Raw genomic sequence first — 22242 nt, forward strand, 5'->3', positions numbered from 1 at the left:
AATTCAATTGATTCAGGTGAAAAGAATTCAAGTTAAAAAAAAAGAACTCATCGTAACGTCCCACCCTACTGAAAATCCCTGTACAAGATCTTGTACAATTTCCTGTACAGGATCAGCAAATGAACTTGTACAAGTTCTGACCAGTTCCTGTATTTGGAACAAGTTCATGTGTGAGATCTTGTACAAGATCTGGTGCAAGATCTTGTACAAGAATGATACTTGTACAAGAAAATGTACATGATCTTGTACAATTTCATGTATAAGTACTTGTACATGAACACGTTCATGTTCTTGCACATGTATAGTTGTAAAAATTTTTTTTAATAAAATTTGAGATTTTGATAATTTTTAACCTCTTAAGATTCGTAACTCATGCATGCTAAAAACTATTGCGCAGCTGTAAAGGTTAAAGTAAACTATTGCGCAGCCTTTGAAGTTTTTAATTTTTAGTAAAGAAAAAAAAATTAACACGTGCAAGAACATGGACGTGGTCATGCACAAGAACTTATACATGAAATTGTACAAGATCATGTACAAAAAAAAATTTGATCTCAAATAATTAAATTAATATTTGCTTTTAAATGTGCATCTTTATTAGTAATTGTATTAAAAAAAGATTAAAATAATTTTTTAAAATCATTTTTCAACAGTTATATTAAATATAATAATAATAGTTATTTTTCATGAACGCGTCGTAATTGATGCACTTGCCCCTATAAATTTCTTAAAAATATGCATTAATTTTAAAAGTTAATTTTTTTTTTAAATTCAAAGTAACGATTTCAATATGGCGGACGAGGTTTTCAAATATTAATAACTATTTTGTTTCCGACAATTTGAATTTTTTAAAACTAAGTCCGAAATGAAGATCTTCGTCACTCGCAGCGTTAATTTATATGGTTGATATTTTTTTTAATTAACACAAAATTATATTACTCATATAATATAATTATAGTATATAATTAACTATTTTTCTGTTAAAATTTAGTAGGAGGCAACAATTTAGAACTTTTAACTACATATTATAAAAATAATTTTTTAAAAACTGCTAAAAATTATAATCATTATATGAGTTTTATTATATAACTACAAAACTTTTTTAAGTTACGACTAAGATTGTAAACGTATTTCAAATTATCCCATTTTAGGCTAATTCAATAACTTAATAAGGCCCATAATTGTTTTTTAAGATATTTTAAATCAAACAATTTTTAAATTAACTTGAAAACTAAATAAAATTATAGTAATGTTACTTTTTGAGGTTGTGTTGTACCCTTATTTATAAAATTATTGATTGCGAACCACCTTGATTGCGTGAACGAAATAATAATCATAATTCATAAGTACAAAAATTACCGAAATAATACGAAAAATGAGCAACTATAATAAAATCAAAAGAAACGTTGAATTTTACTTTTAATTAAATTTATATTGAGGAATCAAATTATTAACTACATATTTTATATATATATATAGAAGCGTAGGATTAATTAATCAATTAATTCAAGTACATTTAAATTTGAATTTATATTCTTTTATAAATGGTTACATTATAAAAATTTCCAGATAATTATTACACAATATGTATTTTTTTCTAACTTTAAAAATTAAATGCATGAAAAAATATTTTTAAATAGGCGCTTACAAGATATTCTTAAATTTAGAATTTTCTTCTAATGTGTGTATTTTGGCCTTGCAAACTCATGTAACTCCATAATTTGTATGTTATAAATTACTGTATATGTTTGACGTTACCAGCAAACAATACAACATGATTATTTTTATCAATTGATTTAATAATTTTATAATGAAACGGATGATTAGCATTAAATTCAGGAGGATCGGATTTCATCGATCTGAACCCTAAAACTGCAACTGAAAAAAAATACCACACAAAAAATTAATTTTTTTACTTTAAATGTAATTAAGAATTGAAAATATTATATAATAGAAATTTAAAAAAAGACTTACCTGAAGCTGCAGCAGCTTCAGCACCATTCTCATTGACTTCAATTAAAGTTTTATGCATCATTTTACTCACAGAAAGATTTCCATCTGTAATGCGACTGAAGTTTGCGATATCTGTAAACGCTTCATTTATACCCATCTATTATATGTGGAAGTAAATGTTTTAGTTTAGTATTTAAAAAATGAAAATCAGGTAAAAGTATTTAATTAATAACGTTGGATATAAAAAATTGACATTTATTTTAAATTTATAATAATTTGTAGCAAATTTTGTAACCAACAGATTTTGACGTGAAAAATTTATTAATTCATTCAAAAGCATGTGCACCATTTTTATCCTTCAATAATAAAAAAGAGCAAATGAATAATTCCATTTTTCACGTTAATTTCTGTCCAATACAAAATGTGTTTCAAATTAGAGTAAACTTAAAATGTAACCAACCTTATTTAAAGCATCATACAAGTCAGTGGTAGCTTCAACCCGAAATTTAGGCAAATTCAATTTAACTTCAAAAGGCATTAGAGATTTTATGTGGTTTCTAAGGTTTACTCTCTCTAAACTACTTTCAACATCGTCCAGACCATTCATTTCATAAGGAATCACGATAAGCATACTAAGTTCGTCACCCTGTAAAAGAAAAAAGTCAATCTTAATCTTATCCAACATCCTAATACGTAATGATTCCAGAATTTATATGTACAAAATCATCATTGTTGCGGCATGATACCACATTTGTACATATGCAGATTGTTAATTAAACTTTTTGAAAATTGTTCAAAAAAAAAAATATATCTTGTAAACGGATTGCTAAAAAAAATTATCAAAAATATTTTGAAAGCTAATTTCAATTAGTATTAAAAGAATCATAATATTTCATAAAATTAATCAGAGATAAAAATGCAAAATAATGTGGTTCATCTTGTATAGTGATAGAAAAAATATAGAGAATCTCACCTTATATGGCAATTCTATCATTCGAGCCTTTATTGCTGTATCTCCAAATGACACTCTATATGGACCTGTTTTAGTCATAGTAGGTACGATTTTAGTTTGACCATGATAGTCATGAAAGACCAAATTAGTAACATTGGCGAACTTATACTTCCATTCACCTTTAAAGTAAATGGCATTAGTGATGACTACTTTAGTACTTCGTTCATCTATATCCTCTGAAAAAAAGTGAATGTAGATTAAAATCAAAAAATTTTATTTAGAAATGTTCACCACTTCATAGCTTTATAGTTAAAACAAACTTTACACTTATTTTTCTTATCAAAAAATTTTTCCAAATTATATACGTACTTGTTGATAACATATTGTTGATTTTGTTATTTGTTTGTTCCGAAATCTTTCCATTAATCTTATCTACTGTTGGTATTGGAGTTTTAAAATTCACTGAAAATTCATGTGCTTTAAAGTAATTAAATAATTCGTCTTGAAATGATTTCTTAAGTCTTATACTATGATCGACGAATATTGCGTTAGACATTTGTAATTCTACATCTGTGACATTCTAAAAAAATCCAATATAACTTATAAAGATAGTATGCCGGATTAAAGTTTCGGACAAAGTAATCCAAATATTGGAACTAATTTCACCGCGCATTTACTTATGTTCTTACCATCAAGTTTTCCACCATCAACTTATAGTTATTTAAAATTTGTGCGCCCGACTGTAATGGCTGATTGATACCTGTGACTATTTCAGATCTAGTTCTTCCTGCAGCTCCAACGGCAAGTATAGCTAAGAGTATATTTATACTCAAAGGAGATAATAAAACATTTTGTATGGATCCATTTGACGCTGCATTCTAGACATCAGAATAAAAATATATGAAACATCTTTACAATATTTATTAAAAATTTATTGTTCAGATCTTATATAGATATACTAGCTACCCTGCGCGCTTCGCGCGCCAACCCCCCGTTATTTATTGTTTTTGTTGATGGCCATATGACCTATTTTGAATTTATGTTTGGCCAATTTCTGGAATTTAAAACTATTATAAATATTTTTTTATTTATTTTTTTAAATCTTATTTATGATTTTTATTATTTTTAACTTTTAAAACAAAATTTATTTAATTTTTTTAAATTTCCTGCCATAATTTGACCTACATATAAAGTTATGTTCGTTTTTTGGTCATTTTCCTTTAAAGTTTGACCTAAATTTTAAAGTTATGTTTGTTTCTTGGTCGTTTCCCGCAAAAATAACATAACCTCAAAATTTAGGTCAATTTTGGTGGAAAATCAACGTAAGAGAGGGGGACGACTTGCGGCTTTATTCAGAGTCTTGAAACGAACAGAACCTCAAAACTTAGGTCATTTTTGGCGAGTGGGGATGAAGGGGGGAGACTTGCGGCTGTATTCAGAGTCTTGAAACAGCGGCAGCGGCGTTATATATCTATATCTTTTTGTAATATAGGTAGATATATATATACCTTGTATAAGTCGTTATTGAATTTTTCCAAGGCTTGATGAAAGTCGAGTGGTTGTACCAATTCTTCACTAAAGTAATTTACGTTACCATAAGCAATTACTGCATAAATACTACAAGTACCTATTAGAAAAAACGACAGTAAATCTGCAAAAAAAGACACAAATCACATTAAGAATCAGAATCTTGGGCGACAAAATGAAAATATGTAACATGCCACAAGAAAAGATAAGTTAGAGGCAAACAAATTTTAAGTTCCCAGTGGGCAAAAAAGCATGTTCGTTCTAAAAACGTTTTAAGAACGTTTTTAGAACGTTTCATGTCCGCTAAATAATGTTCTGGAACATTTTGAGAACATGGGTGTTCAAATAATGTTCCAGAACATTATTTGGCGGACATGAAACGTTCTAAAAACATCCTTAAAACGTTTTTAGAACGACAATGGTTTTTTGCCCACTGCGTTATGTTTGTAGTTTTTAAATTGAAAATACTTTCCAAGAATAATTTTAATATATCCCTAATAACACAAGATATCTTAGGATATATTGATAATATCCCGCAGATATCCTAGGGATGTCCTATGGATATCAAAAGGATCTCTTAAGGATATCCAAAAAATCGGCGGTTTGGATATATCCTGGATATCCCATGGATATCTGAGGATATCCACATAATATCTTCTGCATATCTCTATAGACTGTCATAAATGTCCTCCAGATATCCCAAAGATATCGTCAGGATATTCCACAGATATTTTCAGTATATCTTCTGGATGTCAAGAAGATATTCTCAGGATGGGGACCATTCTAGGATATCGACCATTGATATGGATATCCTATGGATATCCTAGGGATATCCTTTTGTTATGAGGGATAATACTTCATAATATATAAGACTTTATTAAATCAAAAATATTAAATAAAAACTGATTTTAATTTTATATAATTAAAAATAATCATATTTAATTAATGCTAAAACTATCACTAAACATAACCTAAACTTTTTTGCCTTTAAGGTCCTTTTTCTCATCGTGAAGCCTTAAATATATATAGGTATTAAGTATTTTAAACATATAAAAAACAAAGTAAATAATTCTCCTTTATTATACCGTAAGAAAATTGTTATGAAAAATTATATTTTTAATAAATTTGAAAAATAAAATTAATTTTAAATAAAATATTTAAATCATAAAGAAAAAACTTACGTGTGAACATCATTTTGATGCAGCAATATAGATACGACTATATTGAAGACTTCAATTTATTTAACAGTTTGAGACTGATATAATTTGCTAGTTGTTAATTGGATATATAGACACCTAGGTACAGTAAAATATTGTGAAATATTTATTGTATGTAAATAAAATTAACTTATAAAACTACGCAGTTTAAATAAAGAAAAAATACTACAGATAGTATACAAAAGATCCGGAAGAGTTTTCAGTAACATTAACAAATTTTTTATTAATAATGATAGCGGTAAAGTAATTATATACATAACTAATCTTAAAACCAATGTCACAATAGAAATTACTTACACGTGTAATTTATATATTTAAATTTTTTCGAAATTTTAAGAATTGTTACACATGTAACTATACGCGTGTAATCCATACCATACTTTGAGTTTAATGATAAAAAGTCGTTTTTCTCAATTGACGTACTGATCGATTTTTTTTAAATTTTTTCAAAAAAAGTACTTCTTTTTACGAAACTTTGAAGCCTAGCCCGATAATGGGCAAACGATTTTTACAATATTTTTGGAATTTTTCAAATTCCTTTGAATTTAAATTTTTTAAAAATATTTTTAGTTTTTTTTTATACTACGTACTTTTATGTACTTCGATGAGCTGATCACGAAAATAATAGTGACAATACCTGAAAATTTAATTTTTATTTTAAAAACCATAAAAAAGTGCTAAAATTTATATGGTTTTTTTCGTTTATTAGGTAAAACATGCAAAATTAAAAAAAAAATGCAAAAGATATAAAAAATGTATTTTAATACGATATATAACTTTTGGCTAAAAATTGTTTTTTCAATTTTACATAGTTTACCTAATAAACGAAAAGTACCATAAATTTTTGAACTTTTTTATGGTTTTCACCATAAAAATCAAATTTTCGGGTATTGTCATTATGATTTTCGTAATCAGCTCATTAACATATACATAAAAGTACGTAGTATAAAAAAACCAAAAATATTTTTAAAAAATTTAAATTCAATGAATTTTGAAAAATTCCAAATGTATTGTAAAAATCGTTTGCCAATTACCGGGCTAGGCTTAAAAAATTCGTAAAAAGAAGTTCTTTTTTTGAAAAAATTTTTAAAAAAGTCGATCAGTACTTCAATTGAGAAAAATGACTTTTTATCATTAAAACTCAAAAATTTGATAGTAATATCGTTTAAAAAAAATTTCGATCTTTTGTTTTTGAAAAGTACGTTTAAAAACACACATTTTGAAAAAAAAACTTTTTTAAAATTGATGCATTTTTAAGGAAGTTATGAGCATTCAAAAATTAAAAGTGATGAAAATTCTCCAATTTTCAAAATTCCATAACTCGAAGACACCTTGGTAAAAAAATTTTAAAAATTTATGAAAGCTAGTCTCAATTAGTACTAAATGAAAAAAAAATTGCAGATGGACTTTGACGGCATGGAATACATCAATTACATGTGTAATCGATGCTTTTGATACTTTTTAGAAAGTTTTATTAAGTTTATATATATAAATTAACATAAGTACATAAAAGTATTCTACAGATCAAGAAAGCTTTTGGTTATATTATCAAATTTTTTTGTTAATAATGATAAATTAAGTATATATGGGTATCATTTTTTTTGCTAAATTATATTCAAAGGAACATTTATATACAATATTAAAACAAAATATTTATTTGACAATTAGTCTTATAAGTTAAAAAGTGAAAAAATGCTTAAATTTCATTTAAATTTCTTGAAAAAGTTTATATTCTTAATGTTTTTATTTTTGCGGCGTGTAAAATATCACTTCAGCTACTATGGAAATATCTACCAGACATATTTTGTCAAAAAATTTTCACTATCCCATTAGTGTGCCACCATTAAAACTAAAAATACGAAGGTTTGATTGAGTGATAACACTTTTTAAAAAAATTCAATTGAACGTCTTCTTATGAAAATATCTATTACAGCGTTGGATAAAAATAAAAGTTCAATGCATTTTTTAAAAGGTGATGAAAAGACAAAAATTCTAAGACCTTTTATAATGATGTGCCTCTAATTGTATTCCTGTGGCAACAATTTAAAGATAATAATAAAAATCGAGATTTCATTTAAATTTATACATTTTTGAAAGGCACAACTGCATTTTTGCTTTAAACAGGTCAATCTTTGGTGTGATCTAAACATTTTCATACATATATTTGAACACAAAAACGCCGTTTAAGGATTTTGAGTGAAATAAATTTTATTAAGCTAAGAATATGCTGAAAAAACTTTTTTGGAGTCTTTACCCCCTCTTTTCTCAAAATGCTGACGTGCTAAGCTAATTTGGGTGCCAGAATCGTGTTCAGAGGACGAAAATACTTTGGAAACCACTCCGATATCAATAATAAAAAAATTTGAATTTTTCAATTTTATATGTAATTTATCAACATTAAAGAGTTTAAAAGAGTTAAACATTGACGTCGTGAGGTAAAAATTAATCACGCATATGAATTTGTAGTGCTAAAATGTACTTAAACGTGTATACAAAGTGACATCAATGTGGCTGCAAATTAAAAAAAGAAATTTTTTTTTCTTGAAAGTTAAAAGTTTCGTGGATTTGCCCATATATATACATAATGACTTAAAAACCAATGTTAAAAAAAAATCATTCAAAGAAAAAATATATTAGATAAATTTAATAGTGTATAGTATATTATATATTACTAAATTATACGGTAATGTAATAATTTTTCTTATGAAGCCGTTTAAAAGATATATGAATTTATCAAAATTTTTTGAGTTTTTGAAAAATAATTTCATATTTGCAACCAGCGACTTCGGAACCCCCCCCCCCCACAGTAACAAATTTCAAGCAAAATAGGTCTACTTCTAAAAAATGTGTCCGCCATTTTGAATTTTTAAAAACTGATTTTAAATTTTGTAATCAGCGATTCCAAAAACTCCTGAATTACGAATTTCAAGCAAATTTGATGAATTTATAAACAGTGTCTGAGATTTTGAATTTTCCCATTTAATTTCAGATTCGTAATAAGCATGCCGAAACTCCCAATTGACTAATTTCAATTTGTTTTGTTGATTTTTTTATTTATAAATATTTATTATAAAAACATTGTTTTATTTTATAATGAAAATATTTTTTTATTATCTTATTTTTTTGTAAATTAAATATTTTTTGAAGAATAGTCATTTGCGTACTCTTATAGGCAGGTCATGCTTAAGAGTACCTACGCATACTCTCGACTTTTAAAGAGAATCAACATTCATGAATAATTAAAGACAAAAATATTTTTTTATATTATTATTTTTCTTATATTATTAATTTATGTATATTAAATATATTATTTTTTTTATTTAGTCACAATATTTTAATTCTACACAAAATATTAAATGTAAATGTATATAAAGAAATATATAAATTTTATATTAATATCACAATTTATGAAGTTTTTTGTTAATAAATTGTAATTCCATTTTTATTTTATTAAAATGTTAAATAGTAATATTGTTTGTACAAACTTAAATTTATAATTTTATACATATTTAATGTGTTCGTTTTTTGGCCTCCCAGTCGAAAATCCTACGCTATGTTAAGCTGAACAAAAAGTTGTTTTGAAGTATTGAGATAACCATTAGAGAATTGTGAGACAGTAGATAACTAGCTATAGAAAACTTTCAGGAAGCCTGTTATGGCCGATTTTTCGCTTCCACGGAAAGCTTGAAAATAACAAATTTTGTACGTTTTAAACAAAGCATTCAAGTAGCTTTGAGAGAGTTATCAAAAATTAAATTTAACCTTTCTTTCCATCTTTATTTATCTCGTGAAAATATTATGTATTAGATTATTATATTTAAATATTGAAGAATTAAAGAAAAATTATTTACGTCAGACTCGGTATTTCCACAGTCTTTTTAAATTTATTCTAAAAGAATAAAGAATATATTATTTATAAAAAATATTCATAAATATCAAGTTTAAAAATAATAATCTTTTTTTTTAAATATTAAATATTTTGTCTTTTTTTAAGAAATTGTATTCATTATTAAATATAAAAGGTTTTCACCGTGTTCGTATTCCTAACCCGAAATTTTGCTCAAGTTATATATAATTTTTTTCGTATATAATTTAAGTGTTTAAAAATAAACGTTTTCTTTGAAAAATAATTTTTATATAATATATAAAGAATAATTATTAATTGTATAAAACGGATTTACAAATTACTATAGAATTTTTATGATTTTTCGATAATATTGTAATATTGTTTGTACAAACTTAAATTTATAATTTTATACATTTAATGTGTTCGTTTTTTGGCCTTGCAGACATATTTAATATTCGTATATTCTCTAAATTACTGTATATATTTACAATTACCAGCAAACAATGCAATACCATCATGTTCACCAACTGTTCTAATAATCTTATAATGAAATGCATGATTAGCATGAAATGGTTGAGTTATATGCTCTCCCATCATTCCGTTGGTAAAAAATCCACCTGTAAAAAAATACCACAAAAAATTAATTTTTCTTTCACTTGTTTTAATGTATAATTAAGAATTGTAATTATTACATTAAATTAAAAAAACTTACTTGGAAAGATTCCCCGGAAAATGCCCCCTGGAGGTTCTATCAGAATTCCCTCGGAATTCCATCGGAGTTCCAAAAAATTTCCGACGGAATTTCGATTAATTCCGTCGGAACTCCGTCGGAATCTCATCGGAAATTCTTTGGAATTCTGACGGAATTACGTTGGAAGTTCCGGCGGAATTCTGATAGAACCTCCAAGGGGCACTTTCCGGGGAACCTTTGCAAGGTGGGGGAAAAAGATTTACTTGTAGTTGCAGCATCTTCAACACCATTCTCGTTGACATCAATGACAATTTTTTGCTTCATTTTACTCACATAAAGATTTCCATCTGTAATGCCCCTGAAGTTTGCGTGAGACATAAACATTTGATTTATACCCATCTATATTATATATGTGGAAGTAAATTTTTTAGTTTAGTATTTAAAAAAATGAAAATCAGAAAAAAATAATCTTGGAGCCATGTCAAAAAATTGATAATTATTTTAAATTAACACTAATTTGCAGCAAATTTTGTAACCGACAGATTTTAGCATGAAAAATTAATCAATCTATCCGTTCATTTACCAAAAAGAATAATTGGATAAATTTTTTCGCGCCAAAATATATAGGTTACAAAATGTGTTGCGAATTAGGATAAATTTAAAATAACATTGTCGAGACCATGAACTTCATCAGGAAGTACGATAAGCATACTATGTTCGTCACCCTGTAAAAGAAAAAAGTCAATCTTAATCTTATCCAACATCCTAATACGAAATGATTCCTTTCTAATTAAAATTTTTATGCGGACTAATTGTTGATCTTTTACAATTTTAATTCCTGATTGTTTTGGACTCATTTCGAATTAGGATTTTTTTTATCATATTAAATACAACTAAATTCAATTCTGGACTGTTCTTGGATTTGTGGCTTTTCCTTCTGATATTAATAGTTCAATAACCAGGGTTCTACTGAAATTATTTGCTCTTTACTTTTTCTGAATTTAGCATAAAAATTTAATATAGATCATAATAATTTTTGTCACAAAATTTTGATTTTTCTCATTTTGAAATAGCACCATATTAAACATTAGTGTATAAAAAATTCTAATATTTGAAACACAAAGTCCATCAGTGTATTTACACTGAAAAAAAACTTGTAGGTTTTACTACTTTTTAACTACTCTGAATAGTACAATAGGTCCTCAACTGAATTTAAATGGTTCTATTAACTATATAAAAATAGTTAAACCAATTAAAAATGTAATTGGTAGAATGACATTTTGTGATTGTATTAACTCAATTTAAAAATGTTAAAACAATTTAAGATGTTAGTAGTAGATTTTACTACTTAAAGTGGTTCAATAGGCTTTAAGAACATTTTTTTGTAGAATTAATAAATCTTTTGCAATTAAAACTACTACTTTAAGTAGTAAATTTTACTACTTAAAATAGGAAAATAAAATTATTTTTTATTTATAATTGTTTATTATCAGTAGAATTGACTTTCTCATCCTCTCTCCTATACTGACTTATTTTTTATTTCTTATACTGGCTTATTTAATACCCTAACGATTATGTACCTAACACAGAAAATTTCTAACGGACGGGAATTGAACCCTCGACCCTAACGCTCGCTATCCGATACCTTAACCGACTAACCACGCACGCTCGCTACGACAGTCTGCAAACTACTCAAAGACTACTTTCTGCTTGTCCAATTGGTAATTTAACTATTTAAAGTAGTCATTTTTACTACTTTTATTAGTTGCTATAACTATCCTTTTTAAGTTTTGACTTGTAAATTTTTCATTTTTTAATTATATTATAAGTTGTTTAATTGCATAGTGCAGTAAAATCTACTACTTAAAGTGATAGTTTTAATTGCAAATGATTTTTTAATTCTACGACATAAATGTTCTTAAAGCCTATTGAACCACTTTAAGTAGTGAAAGCTACTACTGAAAGTAGTAGTTTTAATTGGAAACGATTTCTAAATTCTACATCAAAAATCTTCTTTAAGTTTATCGAATTAATTAAAATAGTAAAAATCTACTACTTAAAGTAGTAGCTTTAATTACAGACGACTTGTTAATTCTACAACAAAAATGTTCTTAAAGCCTATTGTACCACTTTGAGTAATAAAATCTACTGCTTAAAGTAGTAGTTTTAACTGGAAACGATTTCTAAATTCTACATCAAAAATCTTCTTTAAATTCATGTAGCTGGTGAATAGTAGTTGGATTTACTACTCTTCAAATTTTAAGTTGACTACAATTCCACTTGTTTTTACTACCTTAAGAAAGTTAATTTTACTACTGACCTGTAGTTGTACTTGTAGATATTTACGTAAAACCATCTATTACACTTATTAACTTCTTAAAGATAGTTACATTAACTACATGAACATGATTAGATTAACTAAAAAAGTGGTTATTTTAACTACTTTCTAGTCAACTACCGAAAGGTAGTTAAATTTCTTGACAACATTTTTTTCAGTGTATAAGTTTATCATTTTGGATAGTGATATAGAAAGAGAATATATAGAGAATCTCACCTTGTATGACAATTCTATGACTTCGGCTTTTATATGAGGCAAATGGGCATATTTAAATTGAGCTTTTCGATACATAGTATTAGACACTAAAATAGTCTGATTGTCATAGTTTATAAAATAAAAACTAAAACGATTGGAAAATTTATATTTCCATTCGTCTTTAAAATAAACGATATTAGTGATAACCATGGCAGTATCTGTATTTAAATCATCTGAAAAAAGAGAATCCTGTCTAAATTCCTTTCTTTAAAAAAAATACATTACATAAAGGAGTAATAAATATAAAAGTAATATATAAAAGTAAAGTAAATTATTTTGAATATAAATATCATTATATGAAAAAATATACATATATTATCTAAATAACTTCTGTGCTCTCATCTTAAATTTCAACAACTGTAAAAATAAACTTTTTTTCGTGAAACTCAAATTAAAAATTAAAATTTAGTCAAATACACATTGTTAAAAGAAAGGAAATAATCTAGAAGTTTTTTCTATTCATTCCCAACCAAAAATTTCAGTATTATAGCAGAGTTGACTACTGGCGTAATACTGGTTCAGTATTGGCTGCCGAGACTGGGCAGTCTGTACTAAACCAGTATTGGTATTTTCATTGTATCAGTACTGTTGCAGTACCACCCTCCCAGTACTAGAAAATCAGTACTGAGCCGATATTGAGCCAGTACTAACTCAAATAGATTTTCTTTTTGATTAATACTAGTTTACAAAAAGTTCTAGAGTGAACCTGATACATTTTTTTGTTTATATATTTTGTTTATAAAAATTTGTTCACTTTGATTTTATTTTTGAAAATTAAAAGGTATTTTATTTTGCTTTTTTGTGGGTAAAATTATTTAAACAAAAAGTTTCCTGAGACTAATTCCAAAACATTTTGCAAGTTTTTTTTTATTGTTTTCAGATATGCAATAAACCAAAAAAATTTTTAAACGATCAAACTAAAAATAAATAAATTTATTTATAAATGATTAATATTTTTTAAAATAAATATTTAAACAAATTTTCTTGACAACACTTGTTATAAATCAAAAAACAACTTTTATTTTCTTAAAAAAGTTTTTCAAAAATTCATTTTCATGCAAATATATATGTGAATAAGAAAATAATTAAATAGCTAATTGTATAATTATATACATTATAATTATTTTATAAACATTTTTATTTTTACTGAATTGTTTTTATATATTATAAAAACTTTGGTTTTATAATAAAGATATTTTTATATTTATTTTTTGATTTAAAAATTTTTACCCGAAAATTTATAAACCTACAAAAAATTACGTATACTTTTTTTCTCAAAACTTTGGTTTTATAATGAATATATTTTTATATTTATTTTTTGATTCTTTTAAATAATAATTTGCAATATATATTATAATAAGGAATAAAAATTCTTGGTGTTTTCGATTTTATATAATAAAATACTTAGGAAAAAGTGTCTGACATTTTTAGTAACCCAACACAAATTATTTTTACAGTTGTTGAAATTTAAGATGAGAGCACAGAAGTTATTTAGATAATATATGTATATTTTTACATATAATGATATTTATATTCAAAATAATTTACTTTACTTTTATATATTACTTTTATATTTATTACTCCTTTATGTAATGTATTTTTTTTAAAGAAAGGAATTTAGACAGGATTCTCTTTTTTCAGATGATTTAAATACAGATACTGCCATGGTTATCACTAATATCGTTTATTTTAAAGACGAATGGAAATATAAATTTTCCAATCGTTTTAGTTTTTATTTTATAAACTATGACAATCAGACTATTTTAGTGTCTAATACTATGTATCGAAAAGCTCAATTTAAATATGCCCATTTGCCTCATATAAAAGCCGAAGTCATAGAATTGTCATACAAGGTGAGATTCTCTATATATTCTCTTTCTATATCACTATCCAAAATGATAAACTTATACACTGAAAAAAATGTTGCGCAGAAATTTAACTACCATTCGGTAGTTGACTAGAAAGTAGTTAAAATAACCACTTTTTTAGTTAATCTAATCATATTCATGTAGTTAATGTAACTATCTTTAAGAAGTTAATAAGTGTAATAGATGGTTTTACGTAAATATCTACAAGTACAACTACAGGTCAGTAGTAAAATTAACTTTCTTAAGGTAGTAAAAACAAGTGGAATTGTAGTCAACTCAAAATTTGAAGAGTAGTAAATCCAACTACTATTCACCAGTTATATGAAATGTAGTAAAAGGAATTATATTCTTTAATTAATATAACTGCTTTTTGAGTAGTCAATTTTTTATTAATTTCTATGATTTTATATAGGCTTCAATAATGTTTTTGTTGTAGAATTAACAAGTCGTCTGTAATTAAAGCTACTACTTTAAGTAGTAGATTTTTACTATTTTAATTAATTCAATAAACTTAAAGAAGATTTTTGATGTAGAATTTAGAAATCGTTTCCAATTAAAACTACTACTTTCAGTAGTAGCTTTCACTACTTAAAGTGGTTCAATAGGCTTTAAGAACATTTATGTCGTAGAATTAAAAAATCATTTGCAATTAAAACTATCACTTTAAGTAGTAGATTTTACTGCACTATGCAATTAAACAACTTATAATATAATTAAAAAATGAAAAATTTACAAGTCAAAACTTAAAAAGGATAGTTATAGCAACTAATAAAAGTAGTAAAAATGACTACTTTAAATAGTTAAATTACCAATTGGACAAGCAGAAAGTAGTCTTTGAGTAGTTTGCAGACTGTCGTAGCGAGCGTGCGTGGTTAGTCGGTTAAGGTATCGGATAGCGAGCGTTAGGGTCGAGGGTTCAATTCCCGTCCGTTAGAAATTTTCTGTGTTAGGTACATAATCGTTAGGGTATTAAATAAGCCAGTATAAGAAATAAAAAATAAGTCAGTATAGGAGAGAGGATGAGAAAGTCAATTCTACTGATAATAAACAATTATAAATAAAAAATAATTTTATTTTCCTATTTTAAGTAGTAAAATTTACTACTTAAAGTAGTAGTTTTAATTGCAAAAGATTTATTAATTCTACAAAAAAATGTTCTTAAAGCCTATTGAACCACTTTAAGTAGTAAAATCTACTACTAACATCTTAAATTGTTTTAACATTTTTAAATTGAGTTAATACAATCACAAAATGTCATTCTACCAATTACATTTTTAATTGGTTTAACTATTTTTATATAGTTAATAGAACCATTTAAATTCAGTTGAGGACCTATTGTACTATTCAGAGTAGTTAAAAAGTAGTAAAACCTACAAGTTTTTTTTCAGTGTAAATACACTGATGGACTTTGTGTTTCAAATATTAGAATTTTTTATACACTAATGTTTAATATGGTGCTATTTCAAAATGAGAAAAATCAAAATTTTGTGACAAAAATTATTATGATCTATATTAAATTTTTATGCTAAATTCAGAAAAAGTAAAGAGCAAATAATTTCAGTAGAACCCTGGTTATTGAACTATTAATATCAGAAGGAAAAGCCACAAATCCAAGAACAGTCCAGAATTGAATTTAGTTGTATTTAATATGATAAAAAAAATCCTAATTCGAAATGAGTCCAAAACAATCAGGAATTAAAATTGTAAAAGATCAACAATTAGTCCGCATAAAAATTTTAATTAGAAAGGAATCATTTCGTATTAGGATGTTGGATAAGATTAAGATTGACTTTTTTCTTTTACAGGGTGACGAACATAGTATGCTTATCGTACTTCCTGATGAAGTTCATGGTCTCGACAATGTTATTTTAAATTTATCCTAATTCGCAACACATTTTGTAACCTATATATTTTGGCGCGAAAAAATTTATCCAATTATTCTTTTTGGTAAATGAACGGATAGATTGATTAATTTTTCATGCTAAAATCTGTCGGTTACAAAATTTGCTGCAAATTAGTGTTAATTTAAAATAATTATCAATTTTTTGACATGGCTCCAAGATTATTTTTTTCTGATTTTCATTTTTTTAAATACTAAACTAAAAAATTTACTTCCACATATATAATATAGATGGGTATAAATCAAATGTTTATGTCTCACGCAAACTTCAGGGGCATTACAGATGGAAATCTTTATGTGAGTAAAATGAAGCAAAAAATTGTCATTGATGTCAACGAGAATGGTGTTGAAGATGCTGCAACTACAAGTAAATCTTTTTCCCCCACCTTGCAAAGGTTCCCCGGAAAGTGCCCCTTGGAGGTTCTATCAGAATTCCGCCGGAACTTCCAACGTAATTCCGTCAGAATTCCAAAGAATTTCCGATGAGATTCCGATGGAGTTCCGACGGAATTAGGACTCCAAAAATTTTGAAAATAAAATTAATCGGAATTCCGTCGGAAATTTTTTGGAACTCCGATGGAATTCCGACGGAATTCTGATAGAACCTCCAGGGGGCATTTTCCGGGGAATCTTTCCAAGTGGGTTTTTTTAATTTAATGTAATATTTACAATTCTTAATTATACATTAAAAGTGAAAGAAAAATTAATTTTTTGTGGTATTTTTTTTACAGGTGGATTTTTTACCAACGGAATGATGGGAGAGCATATAACTTAACAATTTCATGCTAATCATGCATTTCATTATAAGATTATTAGAACAGTTGGTGAACATGATGGTATTGCATTGTTTGCTGGTAATTGTAAATATATACAGTAATTTAGAGAATATACGAATATTAAATATGTCTGCAAGGCCAAAAAACGAACACATTAAATGTATAAAATTATAAATTTAAGTTTGTACAAACAATATTACTATTTAACATTTTAATAAAATAAAAATGGAATTACAATTTATTAACAAAAAACTTCATAAATTGTGATATTAATATAAAATTTATATATTTCTTTAAAAACATTTACATTTAATTAAATGTATTATTTTGTGTAGAATTAAAATATTGTGACTAAATAAAAAAAAATAATATATTTAGTATACATAAATTGATAATATAAAAAAATATTTTTGTCTTTATTTATTCATGAATGTTCGTTGATTCTCTTTAAAACTCGAGAGCATGCGTAGGTACTCTTAGGCATGACCTGCCTATAAGAATACGCAAATGACTATTCTTCAAAAAATATTTAATTTACAAAACTAGGCGCAATTGCGCCTAAATCTAGGGTTTCGTGGCGCTTTAAATTTTAATTAAAAAAAAAAAAAATCAAAAATAAATAATTTAAAAATAAATAATAAAATTTATTTTATAAATTTTATGTACTATTAAATTTTATTTATTTAGCAAAATTTTTATTATAAATTAATTATAAATTATAAAATATTAATTTCTATAAATTAATTCTCCCCCAGACAGTAAATTCGAAGAAAATCAAAAATTGGCAAAATCAAAATTCAAAAAGGTAAATGCGAAAGAAAAAAGAATGAGTGGCTGTGGAGTGGAGGTCTTTCTTCTATAATTTATCTTTTTTGATTCACCCAGGTGAAAATGATCCTCACGAATGACGTGTGGAATTCGTCCGGAATTCGTCCAAATTTCCTTAAGAATTCGTTCAGATTTCCTGTCGAATTCTGGAAAACGCAGTGTGGCGATTTGAAACAGAATTCGTCCATAATTTAATCGGAATTCGTGCGACTTTGATAAGAAAAACGAATACAAAAAAATTTTCTCTTAAATTTCCGTCCGAATTTCGTACGGTATTCGTGCGAATTGCTAACGAATATTTTAAGAACAGTTTGTGCGGATTCCTATAAGAAATTGATAGAAATTCCGAACGGAAATTTTGATGAAAAAATTTTTTAAAAAAATATTCGCCCTTTTTTCCGACCGAATAGTGCGCGGTATTCGTACGAATTACTAACAAATTCTTTAAATAATCTTCGTGTGGATTTCTATAAGAAATTGATAGGAAATCCGCAAGGAATTCTGGCTGAAAATTTTTTACATTCTCATCACATGAGAAGGTATTATAATTGGTCGAAAATTGACTTTTACTATTTCCATGAAATCTTTACGTTTTGAGGTGCCCTGAGTCGAAAAATCATGGTCCGGCGAAAGTGTCTGTCCGTGTGTATGTATATGTATGTACGTATGTAGACACAAAATGTTGTTGACAAAATAATTTTTATAAATCGAAACAAATAGATTTGCAATTTTGCACACACAACAGTCACAAAGTCGCAAATAAATACACTTGCATGTACCTGTACAGGTTCATTTACTTTGTTCCAATTCTTTTTACAGGTTCGTTTTCTGCTCTTGTACAAGATCACGCGAATGTGCAAGTACTTGAACTTGAACAAAAAAATGTACATGATATTGTACAAGATTTTTCAACTGGGAATAGTATATATAACCCTTACTTTTATGTATAACAAGCTTGAAGTAAATAAAATAAATTGTTTAATTAAAAAAACTATTTGAAAAAAATAATGGAGATGAGATACTAACCCCTTAAATGTATTCGTTTGCTCAAATGTTTCATATATTTAAATAATAAAAAATCCAAATACTCAAAAACACTTCTAATTCCGCATCATACATTCGAGCGTGAAACGCGAGTGCCATGATGAGAATGTTCTCCTTAAAGTCGAAGAACTTTAAGAAAATTAATCCTAAATAATAATAATAAAATTATTGTATATAATTTTTATATTAAAATATTATAATATAATATTAAATGTAGAGTCAGCATAACATTTGGAGCGCGTAGCGCGACGGAGTGCTCTTCGCGCCCCAAGGCACGTTCAAATCCGCGAGCGCAGCGAGGCCTCCCGCGCGAGGCGCGGATGAAAATGTGTCCGCTACCCCGAAGGGGGAGCGGCAGATTTTTTTTTAAATATTCGCCCACTTTTCCGACCGATTAGTTCGCGCTATTCGTACGAATTACTAACAAATTCTTTAAATAAACTTCGTGTGGATTCCTATAAGAAATTGATAAGAAATCAGCAAGGAATTTTGGCTGAAAATTTTTTTTTTTTAAATATTCGCCCACTTTTCCGACCGAATAGTGCGCGGTATTCGTACGAATTCCTATCAATTTCTTATAGCAATCCACACGAAGTTTATATAAAGAATTCCTTAGTAATTCGCACGAATACCATACGAATTTCGGTCGAAAATTTGGTCAAAATTTTTTTTGTATTCATTTTTCTGAAAAAAGTCGCACGAATTCCTATTAAATTATGGACGAATTCTGTTTCAAATCGCCACACAGCGTTTTCCAGAATTCGACAGGAAATCTGGACGAAATCTAAACGAATTCTTTCGGAAATCTGGACGAATTCCGAACGAATTCCAAACGAATTCCTTACGAATCATTTGCACCTGGGCAGAGTTTCGTTACCTCAATATCACTTTTCTTATTTTTTTTAAAATTAAACAAGATTCATTTATAAAATTTGATATTGTTGCATATTTAGGGCCGGTTTCACCAACTATGGTTAATTGCTAAGAATCAATATTTGTATTTTATTATCTATAATGTGTTATTATTGGATATTCTAATACTAAAGAAGCTGTAAGTCTTGTTTATGTGTTAAATATTTTGTAAAATGTTCATCTGTCGAGAACTATTGACAAAATAAGAAAAATATCTAAAGAAAATAAAAATTATATCATTTTATTGGAATTTCAAGTGAGAGCTCCCAATACCCCACAGGTGGGGTAATGGTAGAAAATGCATTTTTTTTACAAACTCACTTTCTTGTTCTTAATTTCTAATTAATTATAATTAAAGATAAATAACAAAAGGAGTAAAAAATGAACAAAACAATATTTTATATTAAATATATAATATTAATATAACTATAGTTATAATATTAATAACTATAGTTATTCAAATTATTTAATGTCAGAATTTTTATTGATCGAATCTCCATTTGTTCGAATTTTTATTTAAACGAATTGTTATTTGATAGAATTCTTAAAACAGCTAATTTTCATTTGACAGAAATTGCAAATAGACGAACAAACAAACGTCAGAAACATTTCGGCGCAATTTTTAAAATAGACCAATCAAAAATTATAAAGAAAATTTTTATTGGTTTATTTTAAAATTAGCGCCGATAAATTTCTGACGTTTATTTCTGTCGAATGAAAATTCGCTGTTTTAGCTGAATTTTATCAAATAAAAATTCTGACACATGAAGATTCGATAGTTTAAAAATTCTGTTAAATGAAAATTTTGTTAAATTAAAATTGGTTTAAATTATAATTTTTTAAAATAAAAAGTTGGATAACAAAAATTTGTTAAAATAAAAATTATATTAAATAAAAATTTGTTATAGCTGAAAATTATGTTAAATAAAATTTCGTTTCCAAAAAAAGTTACTCAAATGCTAATTCGAAAAAAAAATTCTAGCTATAATGATTTTTATGGGATATTCATTGGTCCCAAAATAAGATATTTGGAAGATTTAATTGTTCAGGATTATTTAGATATCTAAAAAATTTTATAAATAGTTGAAAATATTTTTAAAAATTTATTAAAAATTTAATATTTTTTTTTTAATTTTTATGAAAATTTTGAGATAATTGAAATCTTTACAACCAGAAAAAAGATTTCTTTGATTCAAAAAATCAATTTCTTTAACAAATTTTTCTTTGATACAAAGAAAAAGGATATTATTACCATTTAAATAGAGTATCAGACAATTAAGCCTGGCCAAACAAATTATCGTATCGCAGTTAATTATCTTAAATTTAAAGATTGTGTTTTCAGGTTTTAACCGAATGTTAAAATTAAAATAAAATATTAAAATACAAGCGAATAATAAGTTATTTTTATAGTTACCTTCTGCCTTATTCTTCTTTTTAGACTTCTTTAGTTTGACTTCGTCTTTAATATAAATTTCGACCATTTATATACTGCTGACAGCAGGTAGATAACACGGTAAAATAATAAAAAAAAAACCCTATCAAGTTGAAAAATAAATTTTTTATGTTCATTTCATGTACACTTTGCTTTTCCATGGAGATATGGAGTCTATAGAATAGATACAGTATATTAAAAATTTAGATTAAAATTTAATAATTAAGCTGCATCAAAAATCACGTTTTTGGATATTTTTATTTAGACAAATAAAATTCTGCTAATCACAAGTACATAATATTGCAATATTTTCTTTTGTTGCATCATTTAAAATTAAATTTTTATCATCATTTATCAACGTACAAACATTGAAATGTCACGTTTTTAGAAATGTTTTCTCGACAATTAAAAAACTGCTGACCACGAGTACATAATTAAAAATTATCAAATTTACATTTACTAGAATTTAAAAAAAGTAGATTTTAAAATAAGTCCAATTTTAATATCGAAAATTTCTTTTTGACAAAATTTATATCTAGAAAAAATTTCATGAAAAAGAATTTTTATTTATCAGAAATTGTTCTTTTGTCGAATTTCTATGTATCCGAATATTCAATAAAAGTATTTTTATTAACAGAATTTTCAAATTAAAAGAATTTCTATATAACAAAAAATTTTATTTTACAAAAGTTTTATTCAAAAAAT

At 26.1% G+C, this 22242-nt stretch overlaps 1 protein-coding gene across 1 annotated transcript; it reads right to left on the minus strand.

The window, feature by feature from the left end:
* Nucleotides 1-1508: 1508 nt before the first annotated feature.
* On the minus strand, nt 1509-21650 carry LOC127279494 (antichymotrypsin-2-like). The gene is made up of 9 exons (XM_051301887.1): nt 21520-21650; nt 5611-5724; nt 4411-4553; nt 3592-3780; nt 3272-3482; nt 2924-3138; nt 2411-2596; nt 1972-2107; nt 1509-1875 (listed from the first exon to the last, which is right to left on the minus strand). The coding sequence occupies exons 2-9, from the start codon at nt 5621-5623 to the stop codon at nt 1733-1735; spliced, it is 1236 nt and encodes a 411-aa protein (XP_051157844.1). The 5' UTR covers nt 5624-5724; nt 21520-21650; the 3' UTR covers nt 1509-1732.
* Nucleotides 21651-22242: the final 592 nt, after the last annotated feature.

The sequence above is a fragment of the Leptopilina boulardi genome, unplaced genomic scaffold (genome assembly GCF_019393585.1).
Source record: "Leptopilina boulardi isolate dan_hultmark-lab unplaced genomic scaffold, ZJU_Lbou_2.1 LbouV2_216, whole genome shotgun sequence".
Classification (NCBI taxonomy): domain Eukaryota; kingdom Metazoa; phylum Arthropoda; class Insecta; order Hymenoptera; family Figitidae; genus Leptopilina; species Leptopilina boulardi.